Raw genomic sequence first — 25,178 nt, 5'->3', positions numbered from 1 at the left:
CAGTTGTGCTTGTTTATTTTCCGACTTCCAGCTAGCTCCTCCTGAACCAGTGTTTACGCTAGAATCAGGAGGAGGCCGGAGCGGTTGGGAAACATCCTGTTAAAGTCTTCAATCTGAAATAAGCTGTTTAAATGAACATGAGCAAGAATTAGTGTTTAAAATGTTTTCCTTGAAAAGGTGTTTAGCCTCTTCTATGATTGTGCCTGTGCTGAGGAGCTGGGGCTGCAGGCAGAGAGCATGAAATTGGTCTCTGCTTTGCACATATTGCTAATTATATTGACTTTAAGCAGGATATGTTTTATTTGTTGGAAGTGTTTTTTTTTAACTAATCCTAGTTAAAACAGTGCAATTTAGGTTCTTACCTGAGCTTAGACGAGTTGCTGCGAACCTGTCTGGTCTTTGGTTGTTTTGTGTGACTGAGGGCACGCACAAAGATGTTAGCATTTAGCCTTTCCCAGCATAGTCCTAAAGCTCCAAACGATGTGAAGATAGAAGCTAGTTCATACTCCTGGTATTATTACACCTTACAATATAGTTCCCCCTTTTATCCGCTTAGAAAATCCACATTGTTTAATTTTGTGTAATTATACTTTGTAGTGGAACACTTCACGTAACCATATTTAAATAGGGAAAACGTGGAAGAGCTTGGTAGCTTCTATCTTGACCTGTTTTGGAGCTATAGAGGAGAGAGGGAGAGGCTAAATGCTAACGCCGTCTGCGCTGTGTTTACGTGACTGAAGGCACGGGTGAAGATCAGACAGGTCCTAAAGAACTCGTCAAAGCTAAGGTAAGAACATATCTCAGTATGTAAAAACGGTGGCCTATTCCTTTAAAACAGTGCAATTTAGGTTCTTACCAGAGCTTAGACGAGTTGATGCGTACCTGTCTGGTATTTGGTTGTTTTGCATGACTGAGGGCACGCACAAAGAAGTTAGCATTTGGCCTTTCCCAGCATAGTCCTATAGCTCCAAACGACCTCGTTGGAGAGGCTAAATGCTAACGCCGTCTGTGCTGTGTTTACGTGACTGAAGGCACGTGTGAAGACCTGACAGGTACAAATGAACTCGTTTAAGGTAAGAACATATCTCAGTATGTAAAAACTGTGGCCTATTCCTTTAAATGGCAAAACAATTCATGAAATTTGACTGTCAACAATGATTCCAGGTGCAAAAAAAATGTAGAGTTCATCCAAAACTGTAACTGACCATCTTTAAACCATGATTTTTGGCATTTTCAATTAACTTAAATTGTTGAGCAATGTCAGAACTAGACAATTTGAGCGAGCATTTATCTTTATTTTGAACACATCACTCTGGTAATCATTAATGAGTGACTTCAGTAGATCACTTAGGATAAAGGAGGATAGATAAATGTCTGACTCAGGATACTAAAGTGTGGGAACACCAGACAAAGGTTTGATATGACTGATATGAGCTGGCGTAACTTCAAATGACGACATAAAACATCAAAGTTTATTTGAACGTCTCACACAGACAAACCCTCCAGGGGTCTCATCAAAGACAGCGCAGTAAAAGACTTGGAACATTACACCCAAGTGATCAATGCAAAACTCCCAGTTCTAGATTCATTTTGTCAATAGGTCACGTTCGCATGACGTCACAACACGCTAAACCGCGATGGATACAGGTGGCATCTCGTCAAGGGGGGAGGAAGTATGTTTTGGGAAGCACTTTTTTTTTGCAGTTTTCTGGCAGAATCGAAATTTATTTTTCACATACAAAGAGTCAAGTCTAAATCGGGTCCACATGGATGTTATTTCACAGCAGATTGTTGAAATATTGGCAGTCATTGCTAGTGTTAGCATGTAGCATCATGTTAGCATTCTCCGTACTTACGGGCTGTTGAACCACTTTGCTCCTCTCCATCTTTATTGGGTAGAAAGCTATATTCAGAATTCAAAACAGCTTCAGCAAATCTCTTTGGTTTTCCCACTCGACTGCTTCAAACATGACCATATATGGGCGATTCCAGAGATGCCATCTGTATCTATATCAGCTCCTGCCTTCCACCGACGTTTTAGAACAGGGGTCCCTGACTAAATCAGCTCGAGGTCCCCAAACTTTCCTTTTGCCACTTAACACATATGTTCAGGGTCCGGACATAATATGTATAATATGTATTACGCAGTCATTGTTCTTGAAAATGCTGGCAACATTTTTGATTATTATATCAGTTCTGCTTTGTAAATAGACAAGTGATATATTCATCAAAAATGTTGCCATCTTAATTCAATGTTATTCAAATTGGTTAGATCATTTTTAATCCAGCCTTAGAAATGAAGTATATTGAGAGGATGAAAAGGCTTTGGGGTCCGGACTAAAGCCTGTGAAGGTCCGGATCTGGACCCCGGTCCGCCAGTTGGGGACCCCTGTTCTAGAATGTCACGTCATTATTTTAGCTGAACACAACCTATTGGGTCAAAGGTTAATTTCCATAAACAATAGTTTACTTCCCAACATGAAAAACAGTCCAGAAATATAAACCCAATACAAAAGAGTCCAAACAATTACTAGAACAAGACAAAACAAATAAAAACAATGAATGAAAGCACTTCTGTGAGCCAGGACCAGCCCGGCCTCCTCCGGTTTAGAAAAGTCTGAGGTAGTTCATTCCAGTTTGTCGCCTTAGAACAGACGCAGGTCTCTGTTCGGACAAAGGTGCTACTGGAGATTAGCGCTTTTCCAGTTTCGGCTAAACCCAAGTCTTTTGATTATCCCGTCGACGATTGCGGCGTTCACCCTGATCCACTGAATCTTTGATTTCAAAACATAAAATCACAGTCGAGCTCAACAGTTCCACCCACTCCGAAATCTGCTCTGGATTCCAAATGCAAATGTCCTTATTCCTAGTTATTTATAAGATGTTTTGGGAGAATTTTTAATATGGCTAGCATTGCTTAAATCATTCTCTCAAGCTCTTCGAACGTGTAGCATTAACGATAAAACTCAATTATCGGGCTAGGTACACTTCAACAATATCGACAGCTAGCACGTAGCCTCTGTTGAGCCTTTAAGAGATTTTAACGTCGGAAACTGGAGCGGGTTTCGGGGCTGAGCTTCAAACTGGTCTGAAAAATCACTACTTGATTGACTTTTTCCCTCTAGTTTTGAACGGCCAGAACCCGCCTTCTCAAACCACGGACGGCTTGTGTTTCTTCCTCCGAGCTACCCGGAAAGCCCCACAGATCCCTTGGCTAACGCTCGCCCAGTCCTCCCGTGGGACCCCTCTCTTCTTTCGGGTGCTTTTACCGCCCCCCCCTTTTTACTTTTTTGTCGGAACGTTCCAGCTCCATTTTTTTTTTCCATCGATAGTCCGCTCTCCGAACACCCCCCTCACTTTTTATCCTTCTGCCTCCGCCTGCCCTTCTCCTTGCCGCCCCCCCTCCTGGACACCACCTCCACGCTCCCGTCGCCCTCGAAACTCAGCGTGTACTCGTTGACGTCCAGCGGCCTCCCCTCGCCGTCCCTCAGCCCGGAGAAGACGTCCTGGTACAGCCGGCTCATCCGCTGCCTCAGCTCTTGCAGGGTCCTCAGCGCGTCTTGCTTCTCCCTCAGGAGCTTCCCCCGCCGCCTCCTCAGCGCCGTCACGTCCTTCTCCAGCCCCGCCATGTTGTCCATTTTGCGCTTCCGGCAGTTCTGCGCGGCGATCTTGTTCTTGCCGCGCCGCCGTATGTCCCGGACCAGGTTCAGCTGCTCGTCGTTGAGGCGGGAGTCGGCCAGCAGGTCGTTGAACTCCTCCACGGGCAGGTTCACGATGAGCTCGTTGGAGAAGGGGATCTTCAGGGCCTGGGCTCGCCTCTCGTCGCGGCCCCACTCTCGTTCGTCGCGGCTCCACCGTCTCTCGTCGCGGCTCGGGAAGCGCTTGCCGATGGCGTACGGCTTCTTCTCGTGCTTGCGCGGAGGCTTGAGGTGTCTGGAGGAGATCTTCGGGGAGCACCGGGAGGGCTGGTTGTAGGTGTGGTCGTGGGTGACCTGCCGGAGCCAGGGGAAGCCGTCGTACAGCTTTTGCTCGGCGTAGAACGGAGAGGAGAAGATCTGTTTGGAGTCTCGGGGAGGGTGGAGGGAGCGTCCGCCCACGGCCCCCAGCTGCTCCTCCTCCTCCTCCTCGTCGTCGTAATCCAGCGGCTCCTCTTTGATGGTGACCTCCAGCTCCATGGGGGAAGGTCCGGTGGGGGCAGCAGATGAAGAGGAGGAAGAGGTGGAGGTGTAAGAGGAGGATTCGGAGTCGCTGGGAGAAGGAGGACCGTGGCTGGAGTCCAGAGACAGGCCGGAGTCGGAGTCCAGCTCGTCCGCAACATCTGAAAGACACATTTTAGATGAAGGGTAAGAGACGTCCAACGAAGATCCAGATCATCCAGGAACACACAACACTGAAACTCAAACATTTCAACTGGACATTTCCATACAGAGTTGCCTGACGCTTCTAGAATCATCCAACTTTCTACTTCAAAGGGTAAGACAAGTCTGTACAAATGACTTTTTCTCATTTGACTAAATTGGAGGGTTTGGGACATGATCGCTTCCAGAAATGTTGCCAATATCAGCTCTTGGCCAATAATTCCTGTTTGTTTTGCATTGGAAAGAGCTCAGTCAGAGCCGCAGGTAGCACGGCTTCGTAACCACATGCTGGGGGCCGCCATTGCTGTAGCGTCTCCATCTAGTGACGTTTTAAACAACTGTAATACCGGTTTCCAATAATGTTTAATTACGCCTAACCCAGCGTAACCACAGCTGTAGGAAGTTAAAGAAACCAGGCGCGTCTTCGTAAGGTATATTTTTGAGTTCTCGTATATTAAAGCAGTACTAAGTAACGTGTTTACCTTAATAAATCCTTTCCGTAGTCCCTGTGGGGGTGATACAAGTGTTTATGGGATGATTGGAGGGTCTTTCATCTCCCCCTGGTGTCTCTGGCCAGAAAACCATGTTTGCAACTTGACTGCCACCGGGTCGGAGTCACCAATACACACCAATGGAATCACGAAGAAGAAGCTAACATGCTAGCGGGCAAAGCTAACTGCGGGCTAACGTCACTTTAAACAGTATTTACAGCAAAGTTTGAGTGAAAAAAAATATTTCCATTGTATAATTGGATGCACAGTAACCCTCTCTCCCTTCGCCTTTCTTGTCAGCGTAGTATTTACTCAACTGCAGGTGTCGTAGCATATTGTTAGCCTGCTAGCTTCTTCTTCGTGATTCTATTAGTGTGTATTGCTTGCTCCGGTCCGGTGGCAGTCAAGTTGCAATTGTGGTTTTCTGGTCAGAGACACCAGGGGGAGATAAAAGACCCTCCAATCATCCCTTTAACACTTGTTTACCTTAATAAATCCTTTTTGTAGTCCCTGTGGGGGTAATACAAGTTACTTAGTACTGCTTTAATGAGGGCCCGACTTTGATTGACAAGCCGTGATAGAGCTACTCTCCCCTTGAGGGCCGAGTCCACTCCCCCCTCGTACATAGTCATTAACGTAAACGAGGAGGGGTGAGCAGAAGGAGTCTTACTATTTATGTCTATCGTAACTTCCTCGGCCTCAGGAGGAGCTGAGAAACATCACGGTGGAAATTGGTCACAAGTTTGTGCACCTATTTTATATGTTTTGTTTATCATTTCAGAACCATAACAGATAGATTTACCGTTTTTACTTTGAGAATCTTTTAAACTTCTAACCGGTTCAGCTTTACCCAAATCCATATGGTCACAGCCTATAGGTCAGTGTAATGCCTCATTTGAAAGCTAAGACCTACAAAACTCATCTAAATTGATCTTTTTCGTCATGTTTTTCCATTGCTTTTTTGTTGGGTTTTCGTCTCATTTTTGTCTCATTTTCATCACTTTTCTGTTGCTCTTTTTTGGCCATTTTGTTGCGTTTTCATCACACATAATGTCACTTTCTCATCGCTTTCTCGTCATGTTTCTGTCGCTTTTAGATTTGGGTAAAGCCAAACTGCAGAAAAAGTGCTCGGGTCATGTGGGGGTTAAGCGGTTAAGCGAGCTCCCTCTGAAGTATCTACTAAACATTCATGTCCAGAATTAATCAGCCGTGTGCCGCTCATACAGCGCCCCCTGCTGTCAAAGTTCAACACTGACACATTTACAGTTTAGAGCAGGGGTGCCCAAAGTGGGGCCCGCGGGCCAAATTTGGCCCGCCGAAACAATTCTGTTGGCCGGCCAGAGAGTGACCTGTGGTTAATACTAACTCTCTTCCATTCATTCTCAAAGGTAAATATGGATGCAGTACACTTTTTGACCACCAGCGTCAAATTGGGGGCGCTGTTTCACTCCTTTCGCAAAGTTAAGGAAACACTGTTGGGGTGTCTTTATCAATTACAGAGCGTTGTAGCATCAACTTTCACAGTTTTCCAACTTTTATTGCAAAGGCTGTTGACATTAACAACAGTATATGTTAAAAACTGACTTATAAAAGAATTGATGCTGAACTGACACTTTCAAAATAATCTAATGTGGCATTTTCTTTCAGTTAACGAATGAGGTAAAGTAAAGTAGGTAAAGTAGCTGCTGCAGATACAGGTGTTTTTTGTGAGTTTTTTGCACTAAATTGCTACAATGGTTGATTTTGTTTCACTAAAATTAGGCTTTTGCCATAGTTACCATTTGCTTTAATATAGCATGTCACTTGTATAGATAGAATCAAATGCAATTGTAGAAATCATTAAAAGTAAATAAAATAAAGTAACTTTATAATTTGCAGTTATATGTGTTTTTCGTGCTTGACATCGCCGTGTTTGACCCGCGACTCACAGGCACTTTTTCATTTTGGCCTCGGAGACAAAAAGTTTGGCCCCCCCCGGTTTAGAGGCTTCATACACAGAATTATAAAAGTCAAATCAATAAAAATGTAGTTAGAAATGGCCTGTGTCTCCTCCTTAGAATCACCTGGAGCGCTGGTGTGTCCGTCCTCCTCTGACCACTCCTCCGACCACTCCCCCGCCCGCCATCCTCCGCCCTCCGCGCTCAGGCTGAGGCGGCTGGTGCGGCGGGTGAGCTCCGGGTCCAGGTAGCCCTCCTGCACCAGCCTGTGGGTCATCTCCACACCGAAGTCCCCCTCCTCCCCCTCCTCCTCCCCCTCCTCCTCCAGCAGGCCCAGATCCTCCAGCAGGGCCGCGTCCTCCAGCAGCTCCTCCAGCTCTCCCTCGTCCAGCAGGAAGGGCGGCGGCAGGTCCTCGGGGAGCGGCGGCGTGTTGAGGCGGCGGGGGGCGGGCACTGTCGGGTCGTCGAGCTGGTCGCTGGGCACCAGGGGGAGGAGCTCCGGGTCGCTCCTGGGTCTGGAGGGTTGGGGAGAATCTACGGAGCAGGATGTGGGTTTTCAGAGTTCAGTCACGGCCCTGGAGCTCAAATGTGGACCTTGTAGAAGCTTGAAAACAAAAAGGAGTTAAACTTGTTTGTGTGCTTACCGTGCTGCAGGTAACCGTCCATAAGGGGGCCCCCTCGTTCAGCCTGGGGGGCCTGATCCAGTCGAGTCAGCAGGTCCATGTCTGAGCTCTGGAAAGACAGAAATCCTTTTCTTACTGTTCATTCATTAAACTTTCTTTTGTCACATCCTCTTTTTTTGTTTCATTCATCTTTACATTATGTCTCTGTATTTGGAAAAACGTCTTTCCCTATACGGTTCATTTTAGATTTTTTTTTTAAATCTATAATGTCGTGCGGTAGGAAAGCCGCCTTTTATTATTTTCTGAGAGAACACACTCTAAGGCTGCAGTGTTTGAGAAAAGTGCAGTGGCGTGCTGCGTTCTGTTGTGCGCTGGCCACCAGTGCTGAGCAGTGACAGCAGGGGGCGCTTTATTCAGGGCATAGGCCGATGGGTCTCAGACTGAGCCTCCTCTCACTGCAGCTAGGATCTTTGTGCAGCATCAGCACCGCTTTACACAAGCAACAGGCCAGGCATGAACGGGACCATATTGGACTTTCCCTGCGCTTCATGGTGCTTAAAGCCACACAGCGGAACATTTTACTCAATTAATAGAATAACATATTAGAAATAATCCCTTACATTGCTGTTAAAAGGAACAGGCCACCGTTTTTCCATACTGAGATATAGGGCTGTGCAATTAATCGAAATTCGATTACAATTTCGATTACAACAGTAAACGATTACAAAATTAGCATAATCGCAAAAAATCGTTGGTTTTTTTTTTTCCTTTTTTTTTTTTTTTTCTTCAATTATAATTTATTTTTTTCATTTTTTTTTCACATTTTTTTCTGGTTTTTAATTTTTGGATTTTTGTCTTTTTTTGCTGGATTTTTGACTTTTTTTGCTGTATTTTTGTCATTTTTTTGCTGGATTTTTGTCATTTTTTTGCTGGATTTTTGTCATTTTCTTGCTGAATTTTTGACATTTTTTTGCTGTATTTTTGTCATTTTTTTGCTGGATTTTTGTCATTTTTTGCTGGATTTTTGTCATTTTCTTGCTGAATTTTTGCCATTTTTTTGCTGGATTTTTGTCATTTTTTTGCTGGATTTTTGTCATTTTTTTTGCTGGATTTTTGTCATTTTTTTTGCTGGATTTTTGACATTTTTTTGCTGGATTTTTGTCTTTTTCTGCTGGATTTTTGTCATTTTTTTGCTGAATTTTTGACATTTTTTTGCTGTATTTTTGTCATTTTTTTGCTGGATTTTTGACATTTTTTTTGCTGGATTTTTGACATTTTTTTGCTGGATTTTTGTCTTTTTCTGCTGGATTTTTGTCATTTTTTTGCTGAATTTTTGACATTTTTTTGCTGTATTTTTGTCATTTTTTTGCTGGATTTTTGTCATTTTTTTGCTGGATTTTTGTCATTTTCTTGCTGAATTTTTGACATTTTTTTGCTGTATTTTTGTCATTTTTTTGCTGGATTTTTGTCACTTTTTTGATGGATTTTTTGAGTTCTTAAAGTATTAGCTCCTCTTGATGACCCACTTTTGAGCTTCACAAAAGTGTAATTGCTCTATAACCTATAACCTATAGGCCTAGAACCTACAACCTGATAATGTTCCACAGTGTGGCTTTAATCATGAGCGAGCCGAGTGCTACCTGTGGCTCCATGAGGTCCAGGAGGTCCTGCCAGTGCTGCTCCATGTCTGAGGGGGGGCCCTGGGCGACAGCGAGGGGGCTCTCCGGCCTGGGGGGCCCGGAGTTACACACCTGCTCCTGAAGAACACAATTAACATCAGACACTAAACAAATGTACATTTTATATGTGTTTATATTGATTTCCAATGACCGTACCTGCTGTTCATGCCCGAGGGGGAAGCTCTCCAGGAGACGCAGACACTCCTGAAGAGACGCCGAGCTCTGGACACAGGGGAAACAAATCTCAAACACTTTTCAGCACCATTTATATACATAAAAACAGAAGCAAAAGGATGACATTAGTAGTATTTTGAATCATAGCAATTCTGTTGTTTAAATAATTCTTTCTTTTTTGTTCTTAAAGCTAAATATATACTTTTATTTTATCCATAAGATGCGTTCCTTTTGCTACAAAGGGTAAAGAGCATATACTGGGAAACATGGCAAATCTTTCGAAAATTTGGTTTCAAATATTCATGTCCTGATCCGATATTTAGTATCACTATCGGTAGACATTTGACCATATTTTAAGTATTGGTTTGGGTCAGATGTTATGACTGGATCAGGCTGATCCGATAAGAGATGGTCGTGAGTCTGCAGGTTTACGGCAGTGCTGCTAAAATGCTACGCTAAGTTAAAAAAAGCATCACTTTCGTCAACTAAAAGATTTCTTTGTAATTTTAGTCAAAGTAATATTTTTGCTGACTGAAATTACACTAAAATTACGTTGTTTATATGACTGAGACTAAAACTATGACTAAAATGTACAGATATTTTCGTCTACATGACTAAATAACAATGAAAAGAAGCTCATATAATTTAAATTCACTACATGTTATGGACACTCCCAGGTCCCGCCATTGCTCTCAGTTTCACTCAGAGAAGAGTCCAGCTAATGTTCCCGTGGCTCCCCCTCTGACCTCTCTGACCTCTGACCTCACTTTCACAAGGAGCTGCATCTGTTAAAACCACCAAATCATTTTTCGCTGGGCTCCTACCTGGTCCTCCTCAGTGTGTCCCGTCTCTCCGGGGTCTCCTTCACCCCGGTCCTCTGTGTCCAGTGAAGGGGACATGTCTCCGTCTGCTGTCTCCACATGCCGACTGTCCACCTGCAGATGAAAACCAAATATGTTCCACTCATACAGCACAACACATGGTGCTGAGGTCCAGGTGCCTCTTCAGGGTTTATACAAATAGAACCAAGTCAAATGTCACACTTTTTAATGACATTTGAGGTCTTGTTTTCACCGCAATTCATTCAATGACTTTTAGTGACTTGCTGTAGAACATCCTAAAAGCAGAACGTACCAATCAGTTTAAACAAGCGTTTGGTTGAGATTATTTGGAAAAACATGATGATTGCGCTATAAAATCCCCCGCCTGTACGAAAACAAGACAGGGACAAAGCCTCTTCCTTGTGGAGAGTCAGTGGAATCACATTTTTCCCCAAATTTAGACAAACAGATATAAACTCAAGTCAAAATCGGGTCCATATGGAATTTTCCTCAGCAGATTGTGCAGTAGAAGGAGAAAAAAAAAACGGCAATTAAGCCATCGTTAGGCAGTTATGCTATGTGGCTAACGATATGCTATGTCATTTTGTATTGTTAAAATGGCAATAAGAGAAACGCAATGTGCTTCCTGTAAAATGTCTTTTTTCACACGTTTTCCAAGATCAAAACAACAATGAGTTAGGCAATTATGCTATGTGGCTAACAATATGTAGCATGAAGCTAACATTAGGATCATACTTAGCATTCTCTTTTTTTTTTTGTATCTTTTAATGGGCTGTTGCACCACTTTGGTCCTCTCCACATCTCTGTACTTTTATTTTGTAGAAAATATATTCATAATTCAGCGTTTACTTAAGTAGTGGCAGTTCCCCGATAAAAATCATAGAAATGTCTTTAACAAAATGTGCGCATTTGTAGGAACAGTGATAGCTAGCCGTCGAACCCCGGACCCGTTCAAACATTCCATCCCCATAGAAAATAATACAGAAACCAAGCGCAATACTAAAGTATGGCGAGGTAGGTTTTATCCTTTTCATGGCATTTATATAATTTATGTGGTTTCTTTATCGTTAATGTCTTATAAGATACGATGTTAATGTCAGTGGCCACTGGATGTATCAGAGCCCACAGAAACCTGACTGAATGAGAGTTAGCATTTAGCTCAGAGGACACTTTTAGGCACTAATCTGTATTTGAAGTAAAATCTCAAAAGATAATGTTAATGATTTGAACAAGGTTTTGACCTAAATGTGGTCAATGGGTTGACAACAGCTGAAAACATCTGGAGCATAATGGATTCATAATTTGCAATGTTTTATGGCCAATGCTAACAACTATTGGAAAAACACATCGAGCTGGCAAACAGACTCGGTTTCAAAGACTAACAGACTTGCTAACTGTACGTTAGGAATGAATTCTTCTTCTCCATTTTGCTTTTTTTTGTTTTTCTGTCAGCTTTGAACATGACCCCATATAGACGATTCCAGAGATGTCGTATGTATCTATTGACAGCACATCTATACACCGCCACCTACTGTTCTAGAGCGCGTATAAAAAAAGGACAAAATCTTCAGCCACGTTAAGATTTTTTACTTTTATAGAAATGTAGTAGAATTAAAGTACTAACTTCAACAGACTGGATTTCTGAGAGGATACTTATTACTATGATTTAAGAGCTTCGACTGAAGATATGCAGCCAAGGTTAGCCATTTTTAAACAGCTTTACTTAAATGGTTTGCTCGAAATCGCGACGTTAAAGCCATAAATTCAGCCTTTATGACGGTTTCCATTGAGTATTGTGGGCTACAAGGACCCGTCTATAGTGATCACCGACGCTCTAAGGACTCTGCTACTTTTTACTCAGCCCACATGTCTCTTCTTCCTATTACACTTTTACATAACGCTGGAACAAAAGGAGTATCTTGCGTGTCTTAGCCGGCCCACATTCAGGCTCGTACACATATCCATGTACATTATATATGCATGTATGGGGGGGGGGGGGGGGCAGCTGCTGGGTCCCTGGGTTTGCTTTGAGCCCCGTCAGGTCAGCATAAGGCCAGTTATTCTCAGCCTCTGTCTGTCTGTCTCTGGGTGAAAGGGACCTGGACAGCTGTGCCATTCCTGTCCCGGACCAGTCTATAGAGGCTTTTATAGATCTGTACAGTGTGGACTGGTTTATGTCCAAGGTCTTTGTGCTGGCCTTGATGTTAGCATTAGCCCGACTAGCCAAATGCAGGTAGATTTCAGAGTCCATACACCTCAACCAGACTCGAGTAGGGCTGAGTACCTTTTTGTTGGCATTCAAGGAAAAAGTTGCCTCTTTGGTGATGAAACCTGAAGTTGATTAATTTGACATTATTGTATCCTAAATAAAAACTGCTACTTTTGGAGAAGAGCAATCTCATTCTCATAATCTCGGATTGGTTCGTGCTGCACTTGCGAGTTCCACCTTGAAATCCAATCCCTATAGAGCAGTACCAGGCCTGACTTTTCGGTAAAGAGCCCACACAGTAGGTCAAGTCAGTTCAGATTTAGAAGAACTAATACTTGCCCAACTCGGGGGGGGGAAATGGTGAAATGTTAGAGACGACTAAATCAGGAGGACAACTCAAGAAATGAAAGGAAAACGGAAAGCTTTTGAGAATGACCTGTCCAAGTCTGCGTACGACTGTCTGAAAACCAACAAGTAAATGCACCACACTGGGGCTTAAGGACAGTGAGTGTAAATTTAGCCCAGCCTAAAAATAGCCAGACAGTGGTGAAATGGTATAGACCTCAATCGGCACGTCTTGACTTGTGGACGGTTTCGAACGACGAGCCAAACCGCGACCTAAGCTCGTCGCGCGATTAATGTTTGCCGCGTTAGCAACTCGAAGACTCGGCTTTGTGCACGGTGAGCATTTTTTTAACCGCTGGGCACACCCAAGCCCGGCGAGTCTCCACCTGTAACTGCAAGCTTCAGCGTCATTTCATTTCTCCCATCCTCAAGACACCCACAGAGCGAGGCAGGGGAGTGTAAACCGTTAGCCGCGGCCTCGATGCGTTTCCGAGCGCTCACAAACACTTCGTCGGCCAGATTCTTTACGTACGTGAATGTGTACGCACAGTCTTTCAGGTTCAGAATTGATCAAATTGTTCATAATATGACCATGAAAGCGCCCACCGGACCAAATTACTATTGTGATAATGTACTAGGGAGGGGTTTACTCAAAGCAGAGAACAAATTTCCACACGGGGATTAATAAAGTATAACTTAACTTAAGATATCACTTTTGTTTTCTATATACAGCAATTAACTCAGGTTTTAACTAGTGGGTCAGGACCAAAAGTCGGCCCCTGTATCTTTGTTTGGTAGAAATAAAGTGGCAAAGTGGTTTAACAGTCCATACAAATAACTGAGAATGCTAACCATAATGCTAGCCTTAGCTAACTGACACTCGAAGCTATGCAGAGCGCTAGCTTCAAGTGCCGGTTTCTCACTTCTAGCAGACAATCTGCCTAATTTTCGAATGCGCGAATGAGACAAGACATTCACAAGGACTCGGTTTAGACTCAACTTTATCTGTACATGTTAAATATGCTCATGGTCCGACAAAGACTTCTAAAAAAGGGGGGGGGGAAACTAGCTAGTCGGAAGTTGTTGAGCTCAGAGAAGTGAGAAACTTAAGAAATGATTCATATTTTAACATTTTATAACCACTCTTTCACTAAATTGTGTAGCTGAAAGTTACTGTATTCTTCATACATGTATTTGCCTTGGTGTATTCAAACAAAAAAGAATAGGATTATATATCAGGAAGTCATGGTTAGTGGTTGTTGTTGTTGTTGTTGTTGCCAGTGTGTTTCCATTAGTCCTGTTGCCTCACCTTGTGCTGAGGCAGTAAACAGGCCGATTGAGAAACCTCCGCCTGAATGCGAGCCAGCCGTCTGCAGCGGTCAGGTTTCAAAACAGCGAGTCACAAGGACGAGGTGGAGCATGTGCTCACACGATGTTCTGTACAGAGTCCTGTACAGAGAAGTACTGCGGCTTCAGACGGATTCATACGCAGTCCACGGTTATATTCTATTACTTACACTGAGGCTTACAAAGGCTGCACCCTTCTGTATCACGGCCAATTAATGGAATTACATTTTGGATATACATTGAATGATGTTTTAGTGCATCCTAAGCTTTTAAAGTGACGATGCAGGTGAAAACGAAAAATATAATACTTGAGAAAAAAAACATCACGGATATAAACATGACAAAAATAATATTGCAAGTTTTTGTCATTTTATGTAAAAATAGGACATTTTGCGTATAAAAATGGCCAAAATTGCCAATATTTTCAGTGACGAAATCTAAATAATGGATAGACTCAGGTTTCAATTTATGGTTTTATTTTGCTAATATGTTAGTGACAAAGATTTTTTTCAGAGGATTAAAAGAAAATAGAAATAGAAAATGTCTATCTTAAATAGAAAATATTATTAAGTCCAAGCCTATATATCAGGCCAACATTTGGGCGTTTTACAACATCGGCTATCGGCCGATCTAATGCTGATAAAAGGCAGGTATCTCAGGAACCAAAAGTGATAGAGACATAACACTTTTTGTTTTGGAAACTGCTGATGTTTATCATTCAAACGAGTTCCGTCTGCAGTATCTGCTAAACATGAATGTCCACATTGGTCGACCTCTACTTTCGCAGTACACTTGGATATAAACTATGTCGATATAATATCTAGCAAAAATCTGCACATTGACCAAATGTGTGAAAAGTCAATGTTTTCATCTGCAGCGTCTCGCCTTAAAGGAATAGGCCACCGTTTTTACATACTGAGATATGCTCTTACCTCACTTTAGACGTGTTAATATATCCCCGTCTGGTCTTTGTCCGTGCGCTCACACATACGCAGCCTCTCACACATGTCACATAGCTCCAAAAAAGCTCACGATAGAAGCTACCAAGCTCTTCCACGTGTTCCCTATTTAAATAAAGTTACGTGAAGTGTTTTCATGCAAAGTATATTTACACAGAAATGTAACATGTCGATTTTATAAGCAGATATTGGACTATATTGTGAGGCGTAATGATACGAGGAGCAAAACGTCCGCGTAGTAACTCCTAAAGGTTATTGACGGAAGTGAGCGGGGGAAGTCTTTAAAAATCGACATGTTACATTTCTGTGTAAATATACTTCGCATGAAAACACTTCACGTAACTTTATTTAAATAGGGAACACGTGGAAGAGCTTGGTAGCTTCTATCGTGAGCTTTTTTGGAGCTATGTGACATGTGGGAGAGGCTGCGTATGTGCTCCGTTTGCCTGGCAGAGCGCACGGACAAAGACCAGACGGGGATATATTAACTCGTCTAAAGTGAGGTAAGAACATATCTTAGTATGTAAAAAACGGTGGCCTGTTCCTTTAATACAAGTGATCTACCAGGAACATGCTGTCCACCATGAAACCTTTAGAAAATTTAAAATTTAAAAATTTGAACTGGTGTAAGATAATTTTAATGGGAACTAAACAGGAACAGGTAAAAACTTCAGTCATCGAAACAAGTGTAGCCCCATCATGCAACAAGCCAAAAGACGTTTTCGTGCCAAACTGTTCATAGGGACCGTCCCCGAGACCCCACCAGCCCCTCATGTTCACACCGAGCTACATCCACAGGATCCACCTGGACGCAACCAGCTGTTCTGATCTGGAGTTGCAGCAAACGGTCAGGTCTAAGAAAGAGATCAGCTGATGACCTGAACGTCTTAAAAGAGTGGATCAGGGAGTGTGAGATGGCTCGGCCGCCGCAGAGTCCAGCTCTTAACCCCATTGAGAGTCATTGGGATGTGCTGGCGAAGGCTTTGCACAGTGGCCGCCCTCTCCCAGCATCGATACAAGATCTGAGTGAAACATGAACGCAACACTGGATCTTTGGACGTTGCAGAAGTAGAATATTAGAATATTCGAGCGTGTGACCTTGTTTGTGCGGCGAGCACAGTGTAGCATGTGTCTGAAGGCATCCAGATGGCACTTCACACCGCGGAAAATTCATAATTGAGCAAGAAATGCAGCGTGCAATGCTTCGGGGGTTTGCAGAAAAAAACACTGTTCCTGACGCACAAAGAAAAGTCAAGCTCCGAACATTGAAGATGAAAGAAGGCGAATCTCACTGGCTTCAAGTTAGTGGCTGCGTTCGAAATCACTATTTAAAAAGAAAACTGTCAAATTCAGTCTCTTGCTACGTCACCAAACAGTTCCTGGTCTGACTGGAAACGACTGCCCCAGAAGCAGGAGCTGAAAACATTTCTCCATAATCATCCCATTTGCAGCACTTTTACATATACATAGGGCTGTGCAATTAATCGAAATTCGATTACGATTTCGATTACAACAGTAAACGATTACAAAATTAGCATAATCGCAAAAAATCGATTATAATTTTTTTTTTCAATTTTTTTTTTTTTAATGTTTTTTTTCAATTTTTGGATTTTTGTCACTTTTTTGCTGGATTGTTGTCTTTTTTATGGATTTTTGTCTTTTTTTTATGGATTTTTGTCACTTTTTTATGGATTTTTGTCACTTTTTTATGAATTTTTGTCTTTTTTGCTGGATTTTTGTCACTTTTTTGCTGGATTTTTGTCATTTTTTTGCTGGATTGTTGTCTTTTTTTGCTGGATTGTTGTCTTTTTTTGCTGGATTGTTGTCTTTTTTTGCTGGATTGTTGTCTTTTTTTGCTGGATTGTTGTCTTTTTTTGCTGGATTGTTGTCTTTTTTTGCTGGATTGTTGTCACTTTTTTTGCTGGATTTTTGTCTTTTTTTTGCTGGATTTTTGTCTTTTTTTTGCTGGATTTTTGTCACTTTTTTGCTGGATTTTTGTCACTTTTTTGCTGGATTTTTGTCACTTTTTTGCTGGATTGTTGTCATTTTTTTAATGGATTTTTGTCACTTTTTTGCTGGATTTTTGTCACTTTTTTGCTGGATTTTTGTCTTTTTTTGCTGGATTTTTGTCTTTTTTTTGCTGGATTTTTGTCACTTTTTTTGCTGGATTTTTGTCACTTTTTTGCTGGATTTTTGTCACTTTTTTGCTGGATTTTTGTCACTTTTTTGCTGGATTGTTGTCATTTTTTTAATGGATTTTTGTCACTTTTTTGCTGGATTTTTGTCACTTTTTTGCTGGATTTTTGTCTTTTTTTGCTGGATTTTTGTCACTTTTTTGATGTTTTTTTTTAAAGGCAACAAATAATCGTTTGAATAATCGTGATTTCAATTATGACAAAAATAATCGTGATTATTATTTTTTCAATAATCGAGCGGCCCTACATATACACATAGTCATATTTGAGTCTATAGGCTTATCAGGGCCTGGTGTGAGCCTCCTATCTCCCCCCCCTCCCCCCCTCCCCCTCTGAGCAGCACATATAACCGACCGGTTCATCTGCCAACAGTGCTGACTCATACTGTACATATACTTCATGTACTCGCTATGGGGAATTGTACAGTGTATGGGGTCACTTTGGCTTAGGGCTAGCATTTGTAAGCTGCAAACTACAAGACCATCATAAAACATCAACATTGAAGTATTTTTTCCTGGGAAAGTGCATCTACAGATATAGGTTTAAACAAGCAGTTACACAAGTGGATCTTTCATTCTTATTATTTTTTTGGTTGGGTGTTCCAGTGTTGGGCTCAGTCTCCAGGAGACGGCTGCCGCCCGTTTGTTTTGAAGGCGGGCCTCTCAAACCAGTTCCATTGCTCTTCCTCCCAATGAGGTCATCGGCCCTGACCATGACTCAGCACAATCTCCCTTACTGTACGACGGGTTCAGCCAATGTTCAACCCACTGGAGGCCGTTTGCTGCTTTCCTTACCAAATATAGTCCAGAGTCCACGTTTACTTTCATCATAACAGAGAAAACTCGACTTTGCCACTTTGTTAGGCAAGTTCAGACACATAAACACGATCAATCCATAATCCAGGGAGTGACAGAGGCAGCAGTGTCATGATCTCTGAAGATTATTTTAGACTCCTACTGTATTGAGTCACCTTTCAAACAGCAGACTATTATTATATGCAAAATAAAGTATTAGTTAGTCATTTACATTCCCTCAAATTGGTTTAGACAAGTCTAGCATAACAATGAGTGGTATTCTTAGGTGTCAAAATAATGTCACAAGGTTTGGGGATTCACATTTTGGAAATTCTGTTGATTTTTTTTGGAGCTTCAAAGTCGAATTGCCTTTTGAGAACAAGTTTTTGTACATCTGCACTTGAAAGCAGCACAGACACCAGATTTTCCAGTCTCTTCTTCAGACTTTTAAGTTGTTTTACTTCAAAGTCGTGGTAATATTTAATTGTTATTAAAGCAGTACTAAGTAACTTATTTACCTTAATGAATCCGTTTCGTAGTCCCTATGGGGGTGATACAAGTGTTTATGGGATGATTGGAGGGTCTTTCATCTCCCCCTGGTGTCTCTGGCCAGAAAACCATGTTTGCAACTTGACTGCCACCGGTCCGGAGAAAGCAATACACACTAATGTAATCACGAAGAAGAAGCTAACATGCTAACGGGCAAAGCTAACTGCGGGCTAACGTCACTTTAAACAGTATTTACAGCCAAGTTTGAGTGAAAAAAAATATTTCTATTGTATAATTGGATGTACAGTAACCCTCTCTCCCTTCGCCTTTCCTGTCAGCGTCGTATTTACTCTCCAAGACAATTAATAAATTAAAAAATCATAACTTGCTACTACACCTGCAGTTCCGCTTATGGCCTCTAGGGGGAAGAGTTACTTAGTACTGCTTTAACTCTTTGCCTGCCAACCCCTTTCTCCAAATGTCTGCTCATTTTCAGCAGTCCTCATTGTCTCACAACAAATGCTGAACTGCTCTGATATATCGCAATATTTTGCTTGACGATACGACGCCGGTACTTTACGGGACGATCCAATACTGATACTTTTTAATGTTTAGGTCGCAGCGCTCCAGTTTCCACAGTAAATGGAGCAGCAGAGGGCAGCACTTGGGCCAAACACTGTCACCCAGATATAACTTTTAATACAGTTTTTGTAATCATAAATAACATTAATGGATGGTTGACTTACTCCTTTTGAAATAGGACTGTGGTTTCTTGTTTATCTAAATGTAAATCAATCAGCAGGTCAGGGATAATGTTTTCTTACCCACTTTTTTTTTTATTAAAAGGGTACAAAGCTCATGAAAACAAATGTAAATCATGAGTAATTTGTTGGATGTCAAAAAAAAGAGTTTAAAAATTGCATTTTTCTTCAATTGTTGGGATGTATCATAGGTTATTTTTGTGTATTGCAATATATCGATTAATGCGGTATCGGCGTAACGTGAGATTATTGTCATCATGAGCAATGTATCGTGTATTGTATCAAATTGAGAAGTTCCCACCCCAAGTGATAACCACAAACTCTGTACCAAAACAAAGATGCTCTAATTATTAAAAATCTGCATAAAAAGTGAAAAATAATGTATTGAAATGTAATAAATCATCAGTACCTGTGTGTGATTGTGCCCCGGTTCCTCCACTGGCTCCTCCCACTCCTCTGGTAGCCCCTGCCACCCCTGCTCTTGAACTCTGGCGGTCTCCCGGGTCTGCTGGGGCAGGATGAGCCTGTCGGGGGCGCCGTGGAGCAGCCTGACGGGCAGAGGGGCGGGATCCTGCTGCACCAGCCACGTCTCCAGCTCCGTCTGAGGGACCTGGCACACGAGAACTGGTCTGAAAAAATGGGCAACTATACGGGCAATTACAGAAATCATAAAACAGGGCGGCTTTTACCCTCAGCTTCATGACAGAAGTTTACAAAAATAAAAAATAAAAAGTTACCGACCTGCAGCCTGTCCAGCGAGCGCACCCACCCCAGCAGGCGCCTGGCGGTGAAGAACTGGTCCAGGTCCGGGGACTTGGGGCGATGCAGGCCGTCCTCCAGCGTGTTCCTCAGGTTGTGGAGGTGGGCGTGCACGGCGGGGGGCAGCAGGGCGGAGGTGGGCCCCAGCTCCGGGAGGCCGCCGTCGGGCTCCTCCACACCCACCTGCACCCTCACCCCGCACAGGCTGAGCAGGAGGGCCGCCTGGATCAGCCCCTCCAGCAGGTACGTCTTCAGGGACTGCATGGCGCCTCGAAAGGGGTGGGGGTTAGATTCTTTGCACCTGGAAATACAAACATGAGGGGTTTCGGCTACTATCACACATATTTATTTGTATATAAAAACATAAATCGCTTCATATCGATATCTTTAAGTATATTTCGTCATATTTCCCTATTGAATGAATGTCTTGGGGTTCAACTTGATCACCAATCCTGCCTTAAAAGAAGAGCGACAGAATGTACCTGATCTTTAACCTCTTAACTCCCGCCTGAACCGAGAGGATCTTTTTCCATCATTTTTTTGTTGGGTATTCAACTCTTTTTTGTCCTTTTTTGTCACTTTTGTCACATTTTTTTGTCATTTTTTTGTGATTTTTTGGCCAATTTTAATCACATTTTTTGCAAATATTTTTTGTCACATTTTTTGTCATTTTTTGTCACAATTTTTGTCACATTTGTCGTTTGTCATTTTTTGGTCATTTTTTTAATCAAAATTTTGTCTTTTTTTGTCAAATTATTGTCAATTTTTTGTCACATCTTTGACATTTTTTGGTCAATTTTTTATCCCTTTTTTGTCCCATTTTTGTCGTTTTTTTTGTCATTTTTTTATCAATTTTTTGTCATTTTTTGTCCCATTTTTGTCATTTTTTTGTCCCATTTTTGTCAATTTTTTGTCACATTTTTTTAGTCAATTTTTTATCAATTTTATATCGTTTTTTTGTCATTTATCAAATTTTTTTGGTCAGATTTTTGTATTTTTTTTGTCAAATATTTATCACATTTTTGTCCCATTTTTGTCATATTTTTTGTCACTTTTTGGGGAATTTTTTGAATTTTTTTTGTCAATTTCTTGTGACATTTTTGCCCCTTTTTCATCAATTTTTCGTCACTGTTTTGTCAATGCTTTCTCACTTCTTTGTCACATTTCCATCATTGTTTTCGTCTCAGTTTTGTTGCTATTTTCACACCTTTCTTCCAGAAGCTTTTGGACTGGGGCAAAGCCAAACTGGACAAAATGTGCTCGGTTCAGGTAGGAGTTAAGGGGTTAAAAATAAATAAATATATCACCAGGGAAACATCTATTTATTTTCCACTGCGCTTCGGGCCCATTACTGTGACGGAAAGTCGATCTAAAAAGGTGGAGCCCAGAACATTCTAGAAGGAGCGTGTGGTGGATCACCTGCCTGTCTGTTTAACCGCTGCTGATTCATATCTGCCACATGATGTAACCCCCTGACTCCGCCCACTTACACCCAAAACCCCGCCCACCTCCTCAGGAAGAAATAGCACTGTATGAGTCAAACAGAAACAGGGACTTTGGTCTGAGATGACTTCCTTATGGAGATTGTAACATCACATGACTTTGTTGATCTGAACTTATCTTGTATTAAAATAATCCAGCTCTAAACCCTCGCCTTAATCAAGCACATTTTCTCCAGTTCGGATTTACCCCAAACTAAAAGCTTCTCGGCTGAAGAGTAACAGTGTAATGCCTCGTTTGAAAGCTAAGACCTACAAGTGATCACAACTTTTTTGACACTTGTAGGTCTTATCATCCTCGTTTTCATTGCCATTTTGACACTTTTATCAAGAAAGAAAGAAAGAAAGAAAACAAGGAAAGAAAACAAAGAAAGAAAGAAAACAAGGAAAGAAAACAAAGAAAGAAGGAAAGAAAACAAAGAAAGAAGGAAAGAAAACAAGGAAAGAAAACAAGGAAAGAAAACAAAGAAAGAAAGAAAACAAAGAAAGAAAGAAAACAAAGAAAGAAAGAAAGAAAACAAGGAAAGAAAACAAAGAAGGAAAGGAAAGAAAACAAAGAAGGAAAGGAAAGAAAACAAAGAAAGAAGGAAAGAAAACAAAGAAAGAAGGAAAGGAAAGAAAACAAGGAAAGAAAACAAAGAAAGAAGGAAAGGAAAGAAAACAAAGAAAGAAGGAAAGGAAAGAAACAAAGAAAGAAGGAAAGAAAGAAAACAAGGAAAGAAAACAAAGAAAGAAGGAAAGAAAAGAAAACAAAGAAAGAAGGAAAGGAAACAAAGAAAGAAGGAAAGGAAAGAAACAAAGAAAGAAGGAAAGAAAGAAAACAAGGAAAGAAAACAAAGAAAGAAGGAAAGGAAGGAAAAGAAAACAAAGAAAGAAGGAAAGAAAGAAAACAAGGAAAGAAAACAAAGAAAGAAGGAAAGGAAAGAAAACAAAGAAAGAAGGAAAGGAAAGAAACAAAGAAAGAAGGAAAGAAAGAAAACAAGGAAAGAAAACAAAGAAAGAAGGAAAGGAAAGAAACAAAGAAAGAAGGAAAGAAAGAAAACAAGGAAAGAAAACAAAGAAAGAAGGAAAGGAAGGAAAAGAAAACAAAGAAAGAAGGAAAGAAAGAAAGAAAACAAAGAAAGAAAGAAAGAAAGAAAGAAAGAAAGAAAAAGAAAGAAAGAAAAAAAGAAGGAAAGGAAAGAAATCAAACAAACAAACGGGGAAAAGCTTTTTGAAGGTTTAGCTGGATTCATCTTCCATTTAAAACTGTGTGTTTTGCGTCTATGGAGATTTTCAATAGGATTTTTACTTCCAGCGCCAGGCCCAGGGAGGCAGACCTTTCAGCCAATCAGAAGCCTGGGTTTTCCCCCGCACAAGGCCTGCCAGGTAAGTCGTTTTACATCCGGCTGGGCAGGAGCAAAACCATTCAGGAAATGCAAAAGCTTTTTGATAATGTGGTTAATATGTCACTTGATCTATGATCCAGATAGAGTCAGTGTTGCTCATTACAAAAGTGAAAAGTGAAAAGAGAAAGTACTCAGGAGAGTTCTAGAAGAGTGAGAGTGAATAGTGTGTAAGCATATTTCATTTTAGAGTTTGGGATGGGTTGTCATTAACTCACTGTTACTAAATCGGCCACGTTTCTGGCACTAGGCGACATAAACAGTAGAAAAGAGCACCATGCTGGTTAATGTGAACGAGAAGTCCAGTGCTTTACATTTTGAAGTCTCCATGAGTTTGCAATGGAAAATAGAAAATGCAAGAGTTGTTATTTTGTTTTGTTGATTTCCACAGTAATAGAGAATTTGTAACATCCCATCCTGCGCTCTTTTGTGTCCAAAGAGCAGCACAGAAGGAAAATTGTATTAAAACAAATAGTATCATAAAATCTAGAATAAAAAATTATAAAAGTTCGCAAAAAAAACATGAATAAATTGACATAGGAAACATTAGGTTTCTTTTCAGATTAAATATTCATTTTGCCTTTTTTTTTTTTTTTTTTTGTAATAGTCATTGTGAAATCCAACTCCAGTAAAATTTGCAATACCATTTTTATTTTTTTGCTCAATTTATTTCTTATCATAATTATGCTTTTTTTTTTTTTTTTGTTCATGGTCCCTTCGTTTTGCTTTGCCCTTTGTTTAGTTTACTTATTTCACGACTATTGCATTGATTACGTACAACGTAGCCTTCACCAACTTTACGTCACATTACACTAGCATAACAAATAAACAGCTAACAGCCCGACTTTGACGTAAACACACACTCAACGTGAAGAACCGGGACCCGAGCTCACCTTGTGTTGAAGTTCAAATGTACTTTAAGTCCTCTCTCGTGTAGTTTTCTTTTCAGTTTCCCCGTAGCGTCGGCACCGGCTCCGGTTTCTGTCGTTTCTGTTCTTCTGAAGGCTCCACATTTGCACCGGGAGCTTTTATAGCGTGACCGCCTCGTGACGTCGCCGCACCACGGCTCTGGCCCCGCCCCTAAACAAAAGTCCCCTCGGTAAAAGTGTGTCAGACGGTCAGGCTTATGCAACAGCAAACAACATAGTTACTCAAGTACGAGTAACGATACTTTAGAGGAGCTTTACTTAACCTCTTAAACCCCGCCTTAACCGAGCACAGTTTGGCTTTATCCAAATCTAAAAGCTTCTTGGGGGGGGGAAAAAACCCATCAAATTAGCGACGAAAACGAGGGTGAAAAAACGCGACAAAAAAAGTGACCAAAAAAAGCGTCAAAAGAGCGACAAAAACGTGACGAAAACATGACAAACACGCAACAGCCAACAAAAAAGCAATGAGAAATGTGACAAAAACCTGACGATGAGCAGACAAAAAAAACGCATCAAAAAAAGCGGAGAAACGTGACGAAAACGTGACAGAAAAGCCACAAAAAAGGCGACGAAAGTGCGATGAAAAACGGACGAAAATATGACAAAAACGCTTCAAAAATGTGATTAAAAAGATGTACTGTTTTTCAGGTCTTAGCTTTCAAATGAGGCGTTACACTGGCCAACCGCTCCATTCGAGAAGCTTTTAGATTTGGGTAAAGCCAAACTGGAGAGAAAGTGCTCGGTTCAGGTGAGGGTTAAGGTTAGAGGCCTTTGTACCCACTTATTCTCCTATTGTCTCATTAAAACTGATTTGCATTTTCTACTTTGAATAGGCCGACTAAAATGTCACTTTTTTATTGGAATAGCCTAATATTTGACCTGTAGTATCAGTATTTTTACTCAAGTAATTAAAGCATCACTGTATATGTCACTATTTCTCTTTCAATGCAATAATATTTTAAGTACTTTGACAGCACTTTTACTTTAGTACAATTGTTTGTTTGTTTTTGCTCTGATCTCCCTGTGGTTCAGTAAGGGGCCACATTTCCTTTTCCACAGTCATATGATCATGAATGTGTAAATAAACAGAAGGGCTCCCCCTACTGTTCACCGCCGGATCAAACGCCGAAGCAACAAACAAGAAATTGCATTGCTTTTATTTCGATTGAAAGTTTGCTGAATGAAACAGTAGGATTTGGATGCATCAGTGTCATGAAAAACAGAATGTTTGAAATGAATATCCACAGAATCCATAAAGTGAATTTGCACATTATTTATTAAACAACCATTTCTTGAAAAGTGTCTTCTTATAAACATTGCAAATACATTGATTTGGAATACATCATTTGGCAAAAATCTTTATGGCATTTATAATGGCACGCAGAGGCGGGTCGTACTCAGTT

At 41.2% G+C, this 25,178-nt stretch overlaps 1 protein-coding gene across 1 annotated transcript; it reads right to left on the bottom strand.

Annotated features, from left to right (window-relative positions):
- Nucleotides 1–3,234: 3,234 nt before the first annotated feature.
- nfe2l1a (nfe2 like bZIP transcription factor 1a) lies at nucleotides 3,235–23,897 on the bottom strand. Its single transcript, XM_079565325.1, has 9 exons — nucleotides 23,740–23,897; nucleotides 19,945–20,263; nucleotides 19,613–19,813; nucleotides 10,087–10,197; nucleotides 9,245–9,310; nucleotides 9,050–9,166; nucleotides 7,431–7,518; nucleotides 6,913–7,320; nucleotides 3,235–4,318 (listed from the first exon to the last, which is right to left on the bottom strand). Exons 2-9 carry the CDS (start codon nucleotides 20,224–20,226, stop codon nucleotides 3,354–3,356), a joined length of 2,238 nt encoding a protein of 745 aa, XP_079421451.1. The 5' UTR covers nucleotides 20,227–20,263; nucleotides 23,740–23,897; the 3' UTR covers nucleotides 3,235–3,353.
- Between the last annotated feature and the right edge of the window lie 1,281 nt (nucleotides 23,898–25,178).

This window comes from Gobius niger (genome assembly GCF_951799975.1).
Source record: "Gobius niger genome assembly, chromosome: 10".
Lineage (NCBI taxonomy): Eukaryota > Metazoa > Chordata > Actinopteri > Gobiiformes > Gobiidae > Gobius > Gobius niger.
Note: the sequence above shows the minus strand (reverse complement) of the source record. Positions and strands in the feature narration are given on the sequence as shown.

Bases quoted from the DNA above. Each gene is read 5' to 3' on its own strand.
- nfe2l1a (XM_079565325.1), bottom strand. From the start codon at position 20,226: ATGCAGTCCCTGAAGACGTACCTGCTGGAGGGGCTGATCCAGGCGGCC. The intron at 19,814-19,944 runs GTCGGTAACTTT...CTCGTGTGCCAG, and splicing joins GCTCGCTGGACAGGCTGCAG to GTCCCTCAGACGGAGCTGGA. The intron at 7,321-7,430 runs GTAAGCACACAA...CCTGCTCCGTAG, and splicing joins GGACGGTTACCTGCAGCACG to ATTCTCCCCAACCCTCCAGA.